This window comes from Rhincodon typus, chromosome 7 (assembly GCF_021869965.1).
Source record: "Rhincodon typus isolate 14 chromosome 7, sRhiTyp1.1, whole genome shotgun sequence".
NCBI classification, from domain to species: domain Eukaryota; kingdom Metazoa; phylum Chordata; class Chondrichthyes; order Orectolobiformes; family Rhincodontidae; genus Rhincodon; species Rhincodon typus.
In genome coordinates, this window is record NC_063338.1 from 18,531,936 (window position 1) to 18,551,707 (window position 19,772).

General features: G+C 39.3%; 1 protein-coding gene across 8 annotated transcripts in view; it reads right to left on the minus strand.

Moving 5' to 3' along the window:
- hdac4 (histone deacetylase 4) overlaps positions 1-19,772 on the minus strand; it is a 461,100-nt gene that overhangs the window by 188,701 nt on the left and 252,627 nt on the right. For all 8 annotated transcript variants that reach the window (XM_048598645.1, XM_048598640.1, XM_048598638.1 and 5 more), the window contains 2 exons: positions 18,816-19,057; positions 9,772-9,922 (listed from right to left, as the gene is read on the minus strand). In XM_048598645.1, the coding sequence (XP_048454602.1) occupies positions 9,772-9,922; positions 18,816-19,057 (393 nt within the window). The remainder of the gene's footprint in view (positions 1-9,771; positions 9,923-18,815; positions 19,058-19,772) is intronic.

Below are 19,772 nucleotides of genomic sequence, written 5' to 3' on the forward strand. Positions count from 1 at the left end.
ACATATCTTCTGATCTGTCCATCAAAAATTGATTTGCTCCCTTATCTCTTAAAATCTTAATTTCTTTACATATTTCTCCTGACATACATAAGTAAACCTTACCCATGCAAATAAATTCTTTAAAGAGATTGATCACTTTCTTCTCAAACGATCCCTGACTAGGTTGTAAATTCTTTTGCAGCTTTTTAGCTTCTACTGTGCTTTCCTTTATCAATTCAACAAAACCTACTGGCCAATTCTGTTTTCCTACATCCATTTTCCCACTGCTTTTCATAAATCACTAACACTGTGACTTCATATGGCCTATTTTATTACAGTGAAAACACCAGAGATTTTATACTTCTCCCTCCCCATATCACCCACCCACCCACCACCCCACCCCCCAACCAAGGGTTTACCTTTGGTAACCTATTTTCAGTGAGATATCCTTTTCCCTTACCTCCTGAGGATTTCTCTTTTCTTCAATTTCTATCCCTCTCAGATTAAAATTGATGGCGGAAGCCAAACTTTGATTCATGAACCAACTCAATCATCTGCCATTTCTGCTGCTAATCTTGCAGCTTTAACCCTCTGCTCTTCTGCGAGTTCTCACAACTTCAGGAAATGAATTTTGAAATCCTCCAAAATAACTGTCTCCCTAAGAGTGTCAAACATCTGACCTATTTTCAATGCCCTTATCCACCTATCAAAATTACTTTGTTTGACCATTTCAAACGCTATGTACGTTTAACCAGGTTCCCTCCTTAAATTCCTAAAATATTATCTGTAGGCTTCTGGTACTAGCTTGTAGGCATTTAAAATGGCTTTTCTCACCTCCTCATGCTCCCCAGATACCTCCTCTCATAGCGATGCAAATACCTCACAATCTCTATCTACCAGCTTTGTTTGGATCAACAATACCCACATGGTCACTGGCTATTTCATTTGTTTAGCCACTTTTTGCAAATGAAATGAAAAAGGCTTCTACATCCTTCTCACTGAACGTAAACAACACTTGGACATATTTAAACAGATCCCCACTAGGTCTTTGGCTACGAGAGGATTGCTCTTCATCACTGTGGTCAGCACTACTTCTACCTTCCACCTCTACTTCTGCCATTTTAAGTAGACTCAGTCTTCAGTTCCAACCCTCGAAGCTCAAAAGCTTTCTTTCTCCTGCAAGGGCTATTCTTTTATGTTCTTTTTCCTCTGCTTTTATTTGTAATTCAAATTGTTTCATGTTCAAGCTGCTTCATTTGCAATTGAACTTTAGCCATTTCCACCAATCGGAAATGTCAAGCTATTGCTGCAATTACCTCCTTTTCACACAAAGGCAATGCCAACTCCAGCTTCTCTGCCAAATCCAAAAACTTTGCCTGTCTCGCTTTCTGCAAAATTCCTGAAGTGATTTCTTCCAACCCCAGGGAACTCTTTAATGACTGAAAGAACCACTACTACACAAGGCACACCCTATTTAAATCAACTGAATTCAACACCCAAATAGAGAACACAAACATTCACCATTCGCTGCCATTGAAGCCAATAATCCTAAACCCAACCTGGAATTAGAGATTTTGAACTTGACAAGAGCCCCCATTTTGCTCTTTTTTTTTTTTTTTACAGACTAGACTAAACTCCCTCAAAATATATTCAGAAGATAATCTAGACCCTAACTTTTTCTTATTTTAAAGCTAAGTGTAAGGCGTTGTGTTCCAGATGCAATTCAATTGGTCAAACTGCTAGGCTTGAAACAAAACACACTTTATTCATACACTATATAATTAAAATACAGACAAAGTAAAAATAAAAGAAAATTCGCAACACTGTAATTCTACCAAAATGCTTAACAAAATTATATATTAATCACTATTTATTAACTGTTACAACATAGTAACATCTCAGTCACACCCTTGGCAAAGGCAAATTCAGTAAAATGGACCTTCTCACATGCAATTCTAGCAGAAGGAAGAGAACTCCAGCTTTTAGATGCAACAGAGAGAAGAATAAGAGCTTCTACATCCAGCTTCAAGACATCAGCAATTGCTACTGAAAGCTTAAACAAAAAAGATTCCTGATTCTATAGCAGCTTGACCTCACCCAGTCAGGCTGCCTCTATTGTTCCAACTTTTCTAAAAATAACTCAGGCCTCACAAGCTGTTTACTTTACTGGCTTTGGAGCAGACTGTTCAACAACTCTGTTTTAACCTTTCTTCATTTAAAAAAAACAGGAGAAAGTAGACCTCTTAAAGCCGTAGTATTGTCACGCTATCTATAAACTTATGTTGCACATGTGGCATCTGAAGTCCCCTGCTGCTAATAACCATAAACTGTCTTGCATCTTTAGTGAGCTGCAACCTCTGCTTACTGCTTTAGCTATGTTGAAATGGGAGCAATTGATGCAATTTAGATAAGCAATAACTGGAGGAAATTTGCAATATTTCTCTTTAATTGCTGCTCAGAAAATAGTTAATAACTGTCTGCAAATCATTGTGTAGTGTTCCAGTGTTACTGCCAGATAAAATTTTAATTCAAAATAAAGCAAACTCCAAAATTTGCTGTGTTTTTATACAAATTTTATATACACTCCACGGATATCATTTTCAGGAAATCAGACATTGATCTTTTCAAATATGTCAGTTAATTTTATCTGTTGGGAGTTGAGAAAGAAAACCTCACAGAAAAGTTTGGAGTTTTGACACTGAACACATATTCAAGCTAGTTTCAAGTGCCTCAACCACTTCCGATTCTCAAGGTTCATTCTAAGTTTAATCTATACTGTAAGGGAAAGATCAGCCCTTATTACTAACTTTGACACAACTGCACAAACTAGTTTACTATATTTAGATAGAAGGAAACAGTCTGTTCAAATTTTAAAATATGTTGTTAAAAGAGGAAATCTCTTACTTACAGAAGCTAACTGGGAAGTTACTATTGATCAAAGGAAACTGAAAAGTCTGACAGTGATTTCCATGAAGTACTCTTGTCGCAATGACCTTCAAGTTATTTTTTTGATATCACATATGGTATATTAAAAAGCCATATTGAACAACTCATGCGATCAGTCTCCAAATCTGTTCATCTGTCACATTGTTCACTCATGCATTCCTACTTTGACAAGCCTCTCACTCCCAATAAACAGTTTTAATTTCTCCTGCAAAACCTCTTGCCAATTATGCTTATTATTCTTCCAGGGAAAGGGAACACCATGGTTGGCACTATTCTTCATATACAAGGGAACTGGTTCTGATAATGTTAATGCAACCTCCCCCTTACTGCACCACACATTCTACACAAAGTCAGAAGAAATCAGAAAGGTTAACAATGGAAGGAAAGCAATAAGCAGGCGTGGAGTACGAGTAACATAAGGGGCTTTAGTGGATGAATTACAAGAGATAGGACAGGACAGGAAACAGAGGAAATGAAAGACATTCAAAAAGGTCACCAAATTTGGAATTGTTCATATAACTGAACCCTTTAGATGTGTAGAACCTTATTAAGTAGATTCAGGCTGCTATCCTTTGGGAGTTTACAGCACAGATTTGGTGTTCAATATTAAGGCTTTTGAAAGCACCAGGGGTAAAACAAGGCACCAAACTTAATCACTGTTCAACAAGACCACAGTAATACAGTTTTCCCCTAAAAATAACATGAGACATTGCAATAAGCCACTCAGTGCATCTTTATTTAGTTACAGGATGGCTAGGCTTCACGTCCCTGTGGGATACGTGGCTGTGAAAAAAGAAGAAAGCTTTGTCTTTTTGTAAAGGAATCAAATCATTGTGCAACTAAAAAGGTTCTGGCATTTTTTTAATAATCTGTATTGTATTTAAAAGTCTGAGGAAAGCAGCATGCAGCAATAGCTGTTTGGCACAAAAATCTGCCAGCCTTTTATACACAAGATTAGGATTGGTGTTTGGCATTAACGTAAACAGATAATTAGAATTATAAAAGCAGCAGCAAGTATTTCAATAGGCTGTTCTTACACAGTATAGGTCCCACATTCCATAACAGTAGAAATACACAGTGTTAGTCAAAAAGTTTAGTAGGATATTATAAAAAACGCAGTCAAAGCAGGTTTGAAGAGGCTTTTAAAAAGACCGTAAAATTCCAAGGGAGCTTCAGGCAGCAGTTATGTAGATAGAGCAAGGACCGCTGATTGTTTTGCTGATGGTGGTAGAGGGAAGAGAAGGGGCTTCACAGGAAGCTAATGGGAGAATTGAAAGACACAAGATTTTGTGCCTTGTACCATGGTGAATATGGTGGCTGGGGTCATTTAATCAGGTGGGAAGTAGAAAGGGGACAGTTACTTAAGGTAACAAACTTCCCTCCTGTCTCCTCAAAGCCTGTTGATCATCTACAAGCCACAAATCAGGAATGTGATGGAGCATTCTCCATTTGCCTGAATGACAACAGCCCCTACAAAACTCAAGAGAAAAAAGCATCCCTGCCTGAATGGTACCCCAATCATCATCATTACCATTCACTCATTTTACTACTGACAACAGTTTCTGCAGGGCAGTTAGAGATTGGAAATAAATGCTAGCCTTGCCAGCAACTTCAATATTCCCTGACCAAATTAAAAAAAGGACAAAACAAATACATTTTCAGATGATCTTGAGAAATGTGTGCAGGCGTGAAGGGAGAAGCCACTGCTGTGAGTTTCTTAACCACATTAGGAACAGGTTAGCTGGAAGTAGAATGAAGCATGGGTATTTCCATAGATTAAACAAGCAGAGAAAACAACCAAGAAGGAATTAATGATCAAACTTGATAGATAGGCAATGGAAGACTGGAAAGGATATATTTAACTGGATTTTGTCTGTGTGAGGTATTCGACAATTCCAGGTAATTCTTACTTGTCTGTAAAAACTGTAAGCCATAACTTCCCATGCTGCAACACTCATATCAAATTTTCTTGATTAGACAGATGCAGACTTATTTGCATTCAGGCGTAGGTGATAGTATAATACTAGTAGTATTATTGCTGGGCTATTAATCCAGAAGCTCAGCTAAATGTTCTGGGGACCTGGGTTCGAATACCCCCATGGAAGATGGTGTAATTTGAATTCAATAAAAAAAAATCTGGAATTAAGAATCTACTGATCACAGTGAAATCATTGTCGATTATTGGAAAAACCCATCTAGTTCGGTAATGTCCCTCAGGGAAGGTAATCTGCCATCCTCACCTAGTCTGGCCTACATGTGAGTCCAGGACCTCAGCAATGTGGGTGACTCTTAACTGCCCTCTGAAATGGCCTAGTGAGCCACTCAGTTGTACTAATTCCTACAAAAAGTCTCAAATAAATGAAACCAGGCAGATTACCTGGCATCCGCTTAGGCACTGGAAAAGACAACGGCAGAAACAGTCTTGTCAACCCTTCAAAGTCCTCCTCGTTAACATCTGGGGGCTAGTACCAAAATTGGGAGAGCTGTCTCACAGACTAGTCAAGCAACAGCTGGCATTGTCTATAGGATACAATTTCATGAGGAAGACTATGTTCCAGACATCATCACCATCCCTGGATATCTCCTGTCTCACCGGCAGGACAGACCCAGCAGAGGTGGTGGCACAGTGGTATACAGTCGGGAGGGAGTTGCTCTAGGAGTCCTCAACATTGACTCCAGACCCCATGAAGTCTCATGGCTTCAGGTTAAATATGGGCAAGGAAATCTCCTGCTGATTACCACATACCATCCTCCCTCAGCTGAGGGTCAGTACTCCTCCATGTTGAACACCACTTGGAGGAAGCACTGAGGATGGCAAGGGCACAAGATGTACTCTGGGTGCAGGATTTCCATGTCCACCACCAAGAGTGGCTTGGCAGTAGTACTAGTGACTGAGCTGGTCAGGTCCTAAAGGACATAGCTGCTAGATTAGATCAGTGCCAGGTGGTGAGGGAACCAACAAGAGGGAGAAACATACTTGACCTCATCCATATCAATCTGGCAGCTGCAGCTGTCCATAACAGTATCAGTAAGAGTGACCACTCTGCACAGTCCTTGTGGAGGCCAAATCCCGCTTTCATATTGATAATAACCTCCATCGTGTTGAGTGGCACTATCACCGTGCTAAATGGGACAGACTTTGGACATACCTAGCAACTCAAGACTGGGCATCCATGAGGCACTGTGGACCATCAACAGCAGCAGAATTGCACTCCAGCACAATCTGTAACCTCATGGCCCGGCATATCCCCCACTCAACCATTACTATCAAGCCAGAAGATCAATCCTGGTTCAATGGAGAATGCAGGAGGCATACCAGGAGTAGCACCAGGCATACCTGAAGATGAGGTGTCAATCTGGTGAATTCACCAAACAGGACTACTTGCACGCCAAACAGGACTATTTGCATGCCAAACAGCATAATCAGCAACTGATAGACAGAGCTAAATGATCCCACAACCAGCGGATCAGATATAAGCTCTGCAGTCCTGCCACATCCAGTTGTGAATTAAACAACTCACTGGAAGAGGAGACTCCACAAATATCTCCATCCTCAATGGTGGAAGAGCCCAGCACATCAGTGCAAAAGATAAGGCTGAAGCATTCTCAGCAATCTTCAACCAGAACTGCTGAATGGATGATCCATTCTGGCCTCCTCCACTGGTCCCCAGCACTACAGATACCAGTCTTCTGCCAATTTGACTCACTCCATGTGATATCAAGAAACAGTTGGAAACACTGGATACTGCAAAAGCTACATGCCCCGACAACATTCCGGCAATAGTACTGAAGACTTGTGCTCCAGAACTTGCCGCTCCCCTAGCCAAGCTGTTCCAGTACAGCTTCAACACTGGTATCTACCAGGCAACGTGAAAAATTGCCCAAGTACATCCTATACACAAAAAAACAAGACAAATCCAACCCAGCCGAGTACCGCCCCATCTGTCTGCTCTCAATCATCAGTAAAGTGATGGAAAGTGTCATCAACAGCGCTATCAAGCAGCACCTGTTCAGTGATGCCCAGTTAGGGTTCCGCCAGAGCCACTCAGCTCCTGTCCTCATTGCAGCCTTGGTTCAAACACGGACAAAAGAACTGAATTTCAGAGGTGAGGGGAGAGTGACAGCTCTTGACATCAAGGCTGCATTTGACCAAGTGTGGCATCAAGAAGCCCTAGCAAAACTGGAATCAATGGGTATTAGGGGGCAAACTCTCCGGTGGCTGGAGTCATACCTGACACATAGGAAGATAGTCTTGGTTGTTGGATGTCAATCATCTCAGCAGGAGCTCCTTAGGTAGTGTCCTTCGCCCAAACTGCCTCATCAATAACCTTCCCTCCATCATAAGGTCAGAGGTGGGAATATTCACCGGTGACTGCACAATGTTCAGCGCCATTTGTGAGTCTTTTGATACTGAAGCTGTGCATGTACAAATGCAACAAGATCTGGACAACATCCAGGCTTGGGCTGACAAGTGGCAAGTAACATTCACGTCACATAAACACCAGGCTATGACCATCACAAATAAGAGACAATCTAACCACTGCCCCTTGGCATTCAACAGTGTTACCATCACTGAACCCCCTAAAATCAACATCCTGGAGGTTATCATTGTCCAGAAACTCAAATGGATTCACCACACAAATACAGTGGCTGCAAGAGCAGGTTAGAAGCTAGGAGTACTGTGAGTAACTCATTTCCTGACTCCTCAAAGCCTGTCCACCATCTACAAGGCACAAGTCATGAGTATGACGGAATACTCCCTACTTGGCTGGATGAGTGTTGCCCCAACAACACTCAAGGAGCTTGACACCATCTAGGACAAAGCAACCCACCATAAGCATCCACTCCTTCTACTACCAATGTTCAGTGGCATCAATGTGTACTATCTACAAGATGCACTACAGAAATTCACCAAAGATCCTCAGACAGCAGCTTCCAACCCATGACCACTTTCATCTAGAAGGATAGGGCAGCAGGTATATGGGGACACCACCACCTTCAACTTCCCCTCCAAGTAACTCACTATCCTGACTTGGAAATATATTGTTGTTCCTTCACTGTCGCTGGGTCAAAATACTGGAATTCCCTCCTTAATGGCATTGTGGGTCACCCCACATCAAGTGGACTGCAGTGGTTCAAGAAGGCAGCTCACCACCACCTTCTCAAGGGCAACGAGGGATGGGCAATAAATACTGGCGAGTCAGTAATTCCCACATCCCACAAATGAATTTTTAAAAAATTAAAGGATGAACATTTTGAATTTAGCGAAGATCGTGAGGACTTTCACCAAAATTAAAATCACAAAAAAGTCAGTGAAAAAAAACTCCAACATTTTGACTCAAAGCAAGCTTTGCAAGAGAACAGAAAACTGTAAACAACATGGGTGAGTGGAAATACTTAAATGTGACCAGACACAAATTACTATTTTAAAAAACAATGAATTTTTTAAAGTTTACAATGAAGGCATGGATTATTCAGGCTACTTTATTTTAGGTGAGATGTTTGTAGGAAGTGTTCCTGGGTGGAAATGGTCTGTCCAAAAATTGCCTATTCAATTTCCTAGAGTAACTACCACAGTAACATTCAACTGAGGTTGATAAACTACAGACAGATTTAAGCATTAGTTTCAAGTCAGAAGTGCAACATTAAAACTGGTAATCTCATTACAATCAAAGGATTTGATCTCCATCAGGTGTGAGCTGCAATAAAGCTTACCAGAAACAGTAAATTCTCTATGCATCTGTTTTACATATTTTTGGAGAAAATCATTTTATATTCATGCTCAAATGCTTTGTATGTACCTTACATATGAACTAAACATAAACTGGATATCAACACAAGAATTTCAATGACAATAATGTACATATAACTGACAAAGCTACCATACAAAATACCTCTGAAATTTTAATCCCACAGATCGGTGGACATAAATGTTAAATGTTTCTCATCTACTATAAAAGTCATTGATGACAAACAAGCTATGTAAACTCAATTACAATCTTACAACTCACTGTTTATCTATGGCGTGTATTTAGAACTTCACTTTGCAGATCTACAATACAGTCACTAAACTGCAGTGCCTACTTCAACAGGTTGTGTTTATAAATTAAGGTCTTAGCCTAATTTTTGATTTCAGGATGTACTTGTCCTTCATAAATCTGTTCAAAGGTTATGTTCACGTATAAACTGCCGGAAAGATCTTTAATAATGACATTTTTGAATAAATAAACAAAAACTGATTATAATGTGAATTTGGTGCATAAATCATTTCTAAAAAATAATTAAATCAGGTATTTTTGATCCACAAAAATTGAAAAGCCAAAGAAACACACAACACTACAAGATTTTCCTCAACATTTCTTGAATTGGATAACAGGTTCACGGTATGCAAAACTGAGGACGTACTCAAAAATAAAAATTCTATTCTATATATCTTTATTGTGTTGTAAATAGATTTTAATAGAGTAGAAATACTTCTTGATAAAATGATCAATTGATTCCGTTACCAACATCATAAATACTACAAAAGCAATGTCAATGCACTTAGCCAAGTTGGTTAAATAAAGGGCATGAGAACTGCAGGGAGTACATGTGCTACACCAATATATCTATCTGAACCAGAAACAACAAATAAACTCCTAATTAGAGTTCAGATAAAGTGAGCAAAACATTTAAATGAACTGCTAAAACAAATACAGTACTAAAATGCAGAGTAAAGAATATCTAAATGATTTCCAGACATGCTTTTAACTTACAATGCGAACTACTGGAGCAACGAAACTCTTTTTGAGCCATATATTTTGCGGGCTATTCCTATTAAAGCTTAACAGTTGTTATATGTCTTACTTTCTTTTCCTTTCTCTTTATTCTTTAGCAGCATTAGTTTCTGTTCTCTGTGTTGTTTCTCCATCTCCTGCTCTTGACGATGCTGTTCCAGTTTACGCTGTTGTTCCAAAATTTCTTGTTGGTGCTTCAGTGCAAGCAAGTCCTGCTGGTGCTTAAAAAACAAAAACAGCGAGAGTCATAGAGTTATACAGCACGAAACACACCCTTTGGTCCAACCAGTCCATGCCAAACCCCAAACTAAACTAGTGCCACCTTCCTGCGCTTGGTCCATATCCCCTTAAACATTTCTTATTCATGTACTTATCCAAATGTCTTTTAAATGTTCTAATTGTACCTACATCCACTACTTCCTCTGGAAGTTTGTTCCACACACGAACCACTCCATGTAAAAAGTTGTCCCTCATGTCTTTTTTAAATCTTTCTCCTCTTACCTTAAAAATATGCCCCCTAGTTGAATCCCCCACCCTAGGGAAAAGACATCTGCCATTCACCTTGTCTATACCCCTCATGATTTTATAAACCTCTATAAGGTCACCTCTCAACCTCCTAGACTTCAGACAAAAAAAAAGTCCCAGCTTATGCGTATAACACAAACCCTCCATTCCCAGCAACATCCTGGTAAATCTTTTCTGAATCCCTTCCAGCTTAATCATCTGGCACGGTAGCTCAGTGGTTAGCATTACTGCCTCACAGTACCAGGGACTCGGGTTCAATTCCATCCTTGGGCACTGTCTGTGTAGAGGTTGCACATTCTCCCAGTGTCTGCGTGAGTTTCCTCCAGGTGCTCTGGTGTCCTCCCACAGTCCAACGATGTGAAGGTTAGGTGGATTGGCCATGCTAAATTGCCCATTGTGTCCAGGGATGTGTTAGGTGGATTAGCCATGGGAGGTGCAGTGATGGGGGCGAATCTGCGTTGGACGTTTTTTGGAGAGTTGATGTGCACTTACTGGGCCGAATGGCCTGTTTACACACTGTAGGGATTCTATTCTATTATCAGTAAGCAGTTTATATTTACATTTGAATGATATAATAACTAAACCCCTCCCTACAGTACCAATGCAAATTTTTGCACTAAATCCTCCGTAACTGCAAAATTTCTAAATAACAGTTTCTAAATAACAGCTAACATACCAAAATGTATGATTTGTTTCAGGCAGGCATCCTTCTGTAATATGCCTATCAAGGCCCTCTGAAGTACAGCCTATTCGAATCAACATTGTTCTTTTCTGACATACTCAGTACTGCTCAACGACCACCTCCAAGTTGGAAGTCAATTTTGCACTTGCCAATGTTTGGTTCTGTAACAGCTTATCATAGACTGTACTAGGGCACATCAATATCAAACAATAAGCCACAGAGAAAACAGTCAATGTTTTAGTATATCTCGACAACCTGATTGGTTGTCTCTACCCTGTTGCAAAATTGTAGATGGAGCGTATTCCATAGGCAGCGTAACTAAAGCAATGGTTGCTGGCTGGGGGAGTAGTGGAAGATTATGACTTGGGGTTGGCTTTGATGATATAAGCAGTTTTGCATAAGCTCTTAATTGATTTAGACAACCATTATTTAAAATGGAGTTTCTTTTCTGTTCTCAGAATGTAAACAGTGCTAGAAAAGCCACGTTTACTGCTCATTCATAGTTATCCTGCATAGGTAATGGTGGAATTTCTCTCAAAATGACTTTAGTCTAATGATACTCCAGATGGTGTTGGGAGCAAATTTCTAAGATTAAGATCAAGTGATCACAAAAGAAGTGATATATGTCCAAGTGAAGATGATACGCAACTTGGAGGGAAATCTGCAGGTGTTGCCACGCTCATCGTTTTGCTGCTTGTTTTTCACAATGGCAGAGCTTCTTGGTATACAGTACTGTTGTTAACCTATAGATAGCAGATATTATAGCCACAGTGGTGGGTGTGGTAGAAGCTGGATACTGAATTTAGCTAGGTTAATTAAATGGGCTGCTCTATCTTAGATAATGTAAGTGGTGGTCATTATGTTCATGACTGAGTAGAGAAATTAAGAGGATTCAGGACCCGAACTGTCTTGTCAAAACATTCATGGTCAGTGATGTTACAAAGTGGCTTCATTGAACTATGTCTCCATTCAATGAAACTCAGAAGTCATTATTATATGCTACTTTATATTTTGAAGCAGAAACGGGGAATACTGAATCATAGATAATTTTCTAAATATGTCCTTCTGAAGTAATTTCGTAATTGAGGGTAGCGCTGTCACATTAGGTCACAAGTCTAAAAACACATTTTGTTGACTTCCTTAAAAAGAGCAATTCTTATATTATTGTTTGACAACAAAAAGAAAACAAATATTTTAAACATCTTAAACAGTTTCCAAAACTGTGGTCCAAGAACTCCTTACATTAGGCAATTTATCCTTCCCCATTCACTATTTTTCCAACGTATGAATAAGAATATATGCAATACCGAAAACACTCCATACTACAGATTTCAAGTGTATTCTTCTATTGTTTTAACATACTCTGTTCACGCAACTTCATTCTTGCTGGGTAATGACAACTGATGTGAAAAACTAACTCTTTGCTTTCAGGAACAAAAACAAAGTTGCTGGAAAAGCTCAGCAGGTCTGGCAACATCGTGAAGGAAAAAACAGAGTTAACGTTTCAGGTCCAGTGACCCTTCCTCAGAACTTTGCTGACAGTCAAGTTAGCGTACACTGAAACCACTCCAGCTGTTTGTGGTTTAACTTTGGTGGTGATACTGGTTAAAGGTTTGGTATAATTTTCATTGCTTGCATTACACATGGATTATTATCACCACCTGTCACACACAAATGGCGTAACAGTTGCTCCCTGACAAGATAGAGGAGATCAAAAATGTAAATTGAAAATTCTCTTAAAAGAGAGGTAACTTTTACATATATTTTGAGGTTAAATAAATGCATTGGACAAAGTACTTCAGGCAGAAATTTTCTTTAATTATCAGTTCAACCTGAATTACTATCAATTGACGTATGAACACAGATGGAGCTTAGTCAAATATAGTTGAAGAGTAAAGGAGATCTCAAACACCACCTTCAGTTTTCTTATTCGCATTCAGCTTTTTCTTTATTGAACCTGCTTTGTTCCTTTTGATTGCCCAATATATATTGCTTGTTTTTGCTCTTTTCCCTATTACGATTGGTCATATATATTTTTATATGTAATTTTTAAAAAAAATTAGGCATCATAATCAATATTCCTACATTGAATCCGCTGTTATTCACAGGTCAGCATATTGATATATTCTAGAATGATATGTAGTCATGTTGTTACTTATGAAAACTTAAACCAGTAACTTTTTGTAACATGGACTCCATTAACTTAAGGTGGCAGCTCGCTGGGGGACCTTCTCAAGGACAATTAGAGGAGACGAAAAGGTTGGCTTTGCCAGTGATGATCACGTCCCGTGAACAAATATTTAAAGAATTAGTAATCAGAGTCTAAAAGCATGCACAATACATAAACATTAACTTAGCTTCCTCCTTTAAGGCCACTTCTTGTGTACTTTCAGAGTGGAGGAGTTTTACATAAAGTTCTGAAGCCAATTTAAGACGAATATTGTTACTGAAAGTTTCTCTAAATTGATAGTTGCTTAGCTTTTCTGCATAACAATCTTTCCAGCTTGACAGAGACTTTGTATCCTCTTTAGCAAGGTCCCAGAAGACTGCAGAATAGCTAATGTCTTTTCTTTAAGACGGGTAACAGGGATGATCGAGGAAATTATAGGCCTTACATCATTGGTACGGAAACATTTTGGAGAAGATTCTAAGGGACAGGATTGACACGTTTGGAAAAGAATAGACTTATTAGAAATAGCATGGCTTTGTGCAGAGAAATCTTATCGCACAAATTTGATTGAGGATTTTGATGAAGTGACAAAGAAGATTAATGAGGGTGGGGCAATGGATGTTGTCTACTTACTAAAGCATTGACTTTAGTAAAGCCTTTGACAAGGTCCTTCTTGGTAGGATGGTCCAGAAGATTAAGTTTACATGGGAACCATGATGAGTTGGTAAGTTGGCTACAAAATTGGCCTGGACATAGAGACAGAGGGTAGTTGTGTAGGGCCATTTTCTGACTTGAAGTCTGTGACCAGTGGTGTCCCACAAGGATTTGTGCTGGGACCTCTGTTGTTCGCAATAAATACAAATGATTTGGGTGAAAATGTAGTAGTCTGATTAGTAAGTTTGCAGACAATACAAAAATTGTTGGATTTGTAGATAGTGAGGAAGGATATCAAAAGATGCAGCAGAATGTAGATCAGCTGGAAAGTTGGGTGGAGGAATGGCAGATGGAGTTCAATCTGAACAAGTGTGAGGTGATGTTTTCTGGGATGTTAGATACAAGAGAAAAGTATACAGGAAATGGCAGGAGCCTTAGGAACACTGATATACAGAGGAATCTTGGGGTCCAAGTCCATAGTTCCCTCAAAGTGGCAACACAAGTGGATGAGATGGTAGAGGTGGTGTACTACATGCTCGTTGGTTGGGGCAATGAGTATAAAAGTTAGCACACCATGTTCCAGCTGTATAGGCCTTTAGTTAGGCCACATTTGGAGTAGTGTGCAGTTCTGGTCTCCACACTACAGGAAGGATGTAGAGACTTCGGAGAGGGTGTGCAAGAGCTTTACCAGGGTTTTGCCTAGATTGGAGGTGTATGAACTATAAGGAAAGGGTAGACAAACTTGGATTGTTTTAGCTAGAGTGTCAGAAGCCGAGGGGCGACCTGATAGAAGTATATAAAATTATGAAAAGCATGGATAGGGTAGACAGTCAGAGTATTTTTCTAGGGTGGAAATGGCAAATACCAGGGGACACAGGTTTAAGGTGACAGGGGGAAAGTTTAAGGCAGATGTGTGAGGCAAGTTCTTTTTTTTTCTTTTTTTTTTTAAACACAGTAGGTGGTTGGTGCCTGGAACGCCCTGCCAGGGAAGGTGATGCTCCTTTGTCAGGTGAACTTCACATGGCCCATTTTGCCAGGAGTCCTGCTCTTAACAAGCATATATCACAACTCTCTATTCTTGCCCCATGTCAGCTAATATTGTGAACAGTTCACACTTTTCAGATGTTGTCCTCCTCTCATTAAAATCTGCTATTACCCTCAACGGCAAACAATTGAGCCCAAGACGTCAATAAACTAGCTGCCGTCCCATCTCCAACATCTCTTTTGGCTACAGAAGTTCTTCAATGTATTGCTATCTCCCAAATGAACACACATCTTTCCCAGAACTCCATGCATGATTTCTGCAGAACCAGAATGGTGAGGGAAGGTTTGGGAGATGGGAAATATATGCTTACAAAGCAAGAAAATTTGGCAGAATTACTGGCCAGCTATTTGAATGACTATGTCCAGAATGGGACAGAAAGCAACTGAGTTTACAACCATAGAAAAGCAGCAGTAAATAGGATCAAAGAGGGGGGAAAAGAGGTATTAGCAAGACATAATGGTCCCTTACTCGAATGCACATCATATTTGGAATAAAATAGATGATTTAACTGCACAATTACAGGTTTACGGGTATGATCTTATAGCCATAAAGGAGACATGGTTACAAGGAGATGAAAGCCTGGAATTCAATATTCAGGGGCATGTGACTTTTCAAAAGATCAGACAGGATGGAAAGGGTGGTGCAGTAGTATTGGTGGTGCAGGATGGAATATGCACGACAGCAAGAAATGATCCTGAATCAAAAGATGCAGAATTCATATGGGTGGAGGCATGAAATAAAAAAGGAAAGACACTGGTAGTAGTAGTCTACAGGCTCCCCAACAGTAGCTAAATGGAGGGGCAGAGAATAAATCAGGAGATAATGAGGGCATGTAACAAATGCAGTACTTTAATCTTCACATAGAATAGGACAGTCAGATTGGCAGAAGTTCTGAGCGAAAACTCATAGGGTGCATTCAGGACAGTTCCACAGAACAACGTGTTGTGTATTCGACCAAGGATCAGACTGTTTTGGACCTGATGATGTGTAATGAGGTAAGTTTAATAAAAGGTGTCAGAGTAAAAGATCCCCTCGGAAACAGTGACCATAAGATAGTATAATTTATCTTTTATTAGAGATGGAGGAACTTGGGTCGGAAGCAACTGTGTTAAGCTTAAGTAAGGGTAATTACAAAGGTATGAGAGTGGATTTGGCTGAAGTGCTCTCGGGAAGAAGTTTAACACCAAGAATGATTGAGGAACAACGGCAGACATTTAAGAAAATAATTCATGGCACACAACAAGGATACATGCTAGTCAGGAAGGAAGAAGGATTCTAGGAAAGGGATAAGCCAACCATGGTTAAACAGGGAAGTTAAGGATAGCATCAGATTGAAAGAAAAAAATATACAAAATGTGACAAAGATTAGATGTAAGCCAGACACTGGAAAAATTTTAAAAACCACAAAAGACAACTAGAAAATAATGATGAAGGAGAAAATAAACTTTGAAGATAAACTTGCAAGTAATATCAAGATGGACTGCAAGAGCATCTTTAAATATATAAAAAGAACAAGAGAAATCAAAGTGAACTGAGGCTGCTAAGATAATGAGGGTGGGGAAATGATAATGGGAAACCAGGAAATGCAAAAGGGGTTGAATAAATACTTTGTATTAGTCTTCACAGTAGAAGACACTACCATAGAATGCTACCGCATTCAAAAATTACTAAGTCTTCAGGAGGAAAAAAGAGGAGGGGGAATAAATACAACAACTATCAATATGAGAAAAAGTACTGGGGAAACTATGAGGCTAAAGACCATTGAGTTCCTTGGACCTAAAGACAAAAAAAAACTGCAGATGCTGGAATCCAAGGTAGACAGACAGGAGGCTGGAAGAACACAGCAAGCCAGGCAACATCTGGAGGAAAGGAGCAGTCAACGTTTCGGGTATTATCCTTCTTCAGGACTGAAGTTCCTTGGACCTGGTGGGATACATCCTAGGATGTAAAACGAAATAGCTATATAGGTAATGAATGCACTAGCAATACTCTTCCAGGAATCCTTAGATTCTGGAGAAGTCCCAGAGGATTGGAAAACTTCTAATGTAACATCTTTATTTAAAAAAAGATGACATAAGCAGGTAGCAATAGGTTAGTTAGCCTGTTATTTGGAAATGTTAAAGTCTATTATAAAGGATGTAGAACATATAGAAATACATAAAATGATCAAGCAGAGTCAACATGGCTTCAAGAGAGGGAAATCCAGCCCTAATTTTGTACGATACTGCAGTTATATAGAAAATCTTACATCTGAGGAACTATAGAACATTTCATTGAAAAAAAGTTGTTCACTAATATTGAATTCATCCAAAAAAATGAATTTATTTGAGAGACAGTAAGAAAACCGAATCATAATGCACATTACAGCTCTAGTGTATTGTGTTGCAGGGTACCAAAACAGCTTTGCCTCTATTTTGCTGCAGAGAAATCCTAATCCTAAGCAAAATGCAAAATCCTAAACATCCAAAAGCCTCAATTTATTGGGAACAGTGAACATCGTGTCAGAAATTACACAGGTCTAAGTTATAAAGATGTAATTCATAGAGAATATCAGTAATACAAACATTAGTAGGCCATTTGGCCCTCAAGTGCCTACAACATTCCCATTGTCACTTTGTGTAAAACTAACAAAACTTTGAATAAAAAGAGGAAATTCACTTGTTTTGTTTTTCTGACATTGAAGGAACTGAAGTTATGGTGTGCTAGTAAGCAACGGTCAATCCAAGGAAACCTTCAGTCAGAATAATTGGACTTCAATTGACTTCAGTGGTTGGATTGTTAAAAAGAAACGCTGAGGTCCAGTTGAAATTTGAGCAAGTGTGCAATTTAGCACTGCCAGTCTCCATGCAATTCTCCACCACAATTCCAACTGACTGAGAAAGGCTGGCTTTGACTCAGGTAGGCTGCCACCAGCAAGCAACAGGTGGCCAAATTAGGCTTGTCAGAATTTAATCTATTAAGTCACCTATTAAGACCCCGACTGCACATTGACTGGGCCAGTCAGCAATGCAGTTTACACGGGTTGACCTGGAGCATGTCAGGGAGGTAAGTGGGGAGGAGGTGATTCAACTGAGGGACCATTTCCCATCCTTCAGCTCCATAATTGTTGCCTCTGGCCTTGCTCTGGAAGAGTTGCCCTTCCTAAATCAAGACCAGGGAACTTGCATTTTGAAAAAAAAACTAGCTTAATTTCCCGTGTCCCTCACTGGCTGCACCCTTGCACCAATGACTCCACCTGGGCTGCTGGTCTGAGCCAATTGGAGCAGTCCACTGTGATCGACCACATGGCAAGCCTGACCTTTAAATGGCTGGTACATTAAACATTGCAGTGGGGTTAGATCCAGAACTTGTACCAACATTCTGTTCCAATTCTCAATTAAAGATTTGGCACCATACTTATGAAGTTCACTTCCCAATGCAAGTATAGAAGCAGTGACATTAGAAGTAGCATGTTGGGCTACTATTTAATTATCACATATGCCAAAGACAGATTTTCTTTTACAAGTCTTTATCTCAAACAAAAAAAAAATCAGAACCAAACAATATCACTGACTTAATTTTCAGGCGACAGCAAAAGACCACTCATGGTCATTGTGCCATTATCATAATACACCTTTAACTTTGCAGCAATGTTTATCTTTATAGCCTTATTGTGTTGAAAGAACTGGAAGTAATTATTATAGTTCTGGTTCCTTAAGATGGACTTAGATGGTTCGATACATTGTTCCCATTGCTTAAATGGTAAAACCTAGCTTTTGATAAAATTTTTTTGTGCATCTGTTCTGATATCTCATTCTGTGGATCTGCCTTTTTATTCATATTGCTCATAAGCACCTTGAGACATGTTACATAATGACTCCATTCAGTGTTGTAAGGAATACAAGATGCTGTTAGAAATAATCCATGACAATAGCTGAAATGACAGTATCAGATTAACTATATCCTTATACTGGAGTTCAGAACACACACACCATTATGATAAAAAAAGTCAAAGATCCAGCTTGAATCGGTCAGTGTGGTTTTAATATCTTGGGTTACCTTTATATGTTCTTGCAGTTGGGCTTCATGTTGTCGTGAGAGCTGCTCATGTTGTCTCTGAAATTCTGCTATTAGAAGTTGACGTTGGATTTGCTGTTTTTGTTTCAGAGCAATGAGTTCTTGTTGTAGTTGTTGTTCTTGTACATTGGGGTCAGCAGCTGGCACTGGAAACTGATGATCAAGGCGAAGATCCATTGGTGTACTGGGCTGGACTTGTGGAGGCAATGCTGTGCTTATATCAACTATAAATAAAGAACACAATATAATTAAAAATATGAGAATGAGATGTTGATTTTATCAGCCTCAAAATCATAAAGAAACACTCTCACAAATGCAAGATCTCTATTGCTGAAGGCATGGATAACTGCTTAATAAGATCGGTGTCAACATGTTTTGTCCTGTTTACACAATCTGTATTATAGACAGTTAAATACAATTGACTTCCTTCATATTCTGGTTTTTTTAAGGGTACGTCAGAAAGCAGCACAGTAAATCACAACGGGGCAGAATATGAACAGGAATCCAAGACCAGTTCACTCTGGAAATGGACTCCAGTGAATTGGACACAAAGTAAGTTTGTAAATGGGTTTGGTTGGATAAACTTAAGAAAAATTGACATGTATGCACAAATTTGGGTTGTGCAGAAAGTGTTTTAGGGAGAGGATTGCAGCATGACTGAAAAGACTAGGAAATTCCCTTGAGTAAAATTAATCAAAGTAATTTAATCTCTGGAGTGCTCCAATCTACCTTACTGAAGACCATCTTTCCAATAACTATTTCCTCAGGTAATTTGTTTTCCTCTTCACTGAAATCTGAAAAACTTACAACATTTCTGGGAAGGTTCCATTACATTGTAAAACAGCAAATGTAATTCAAGAAGGGAGGGAAAGAAAGCAGGAGCTACAAGTTAGTTAGGTTAGCACCTGCTGCAGGGAAGATGTTAGAAATTAATATTAA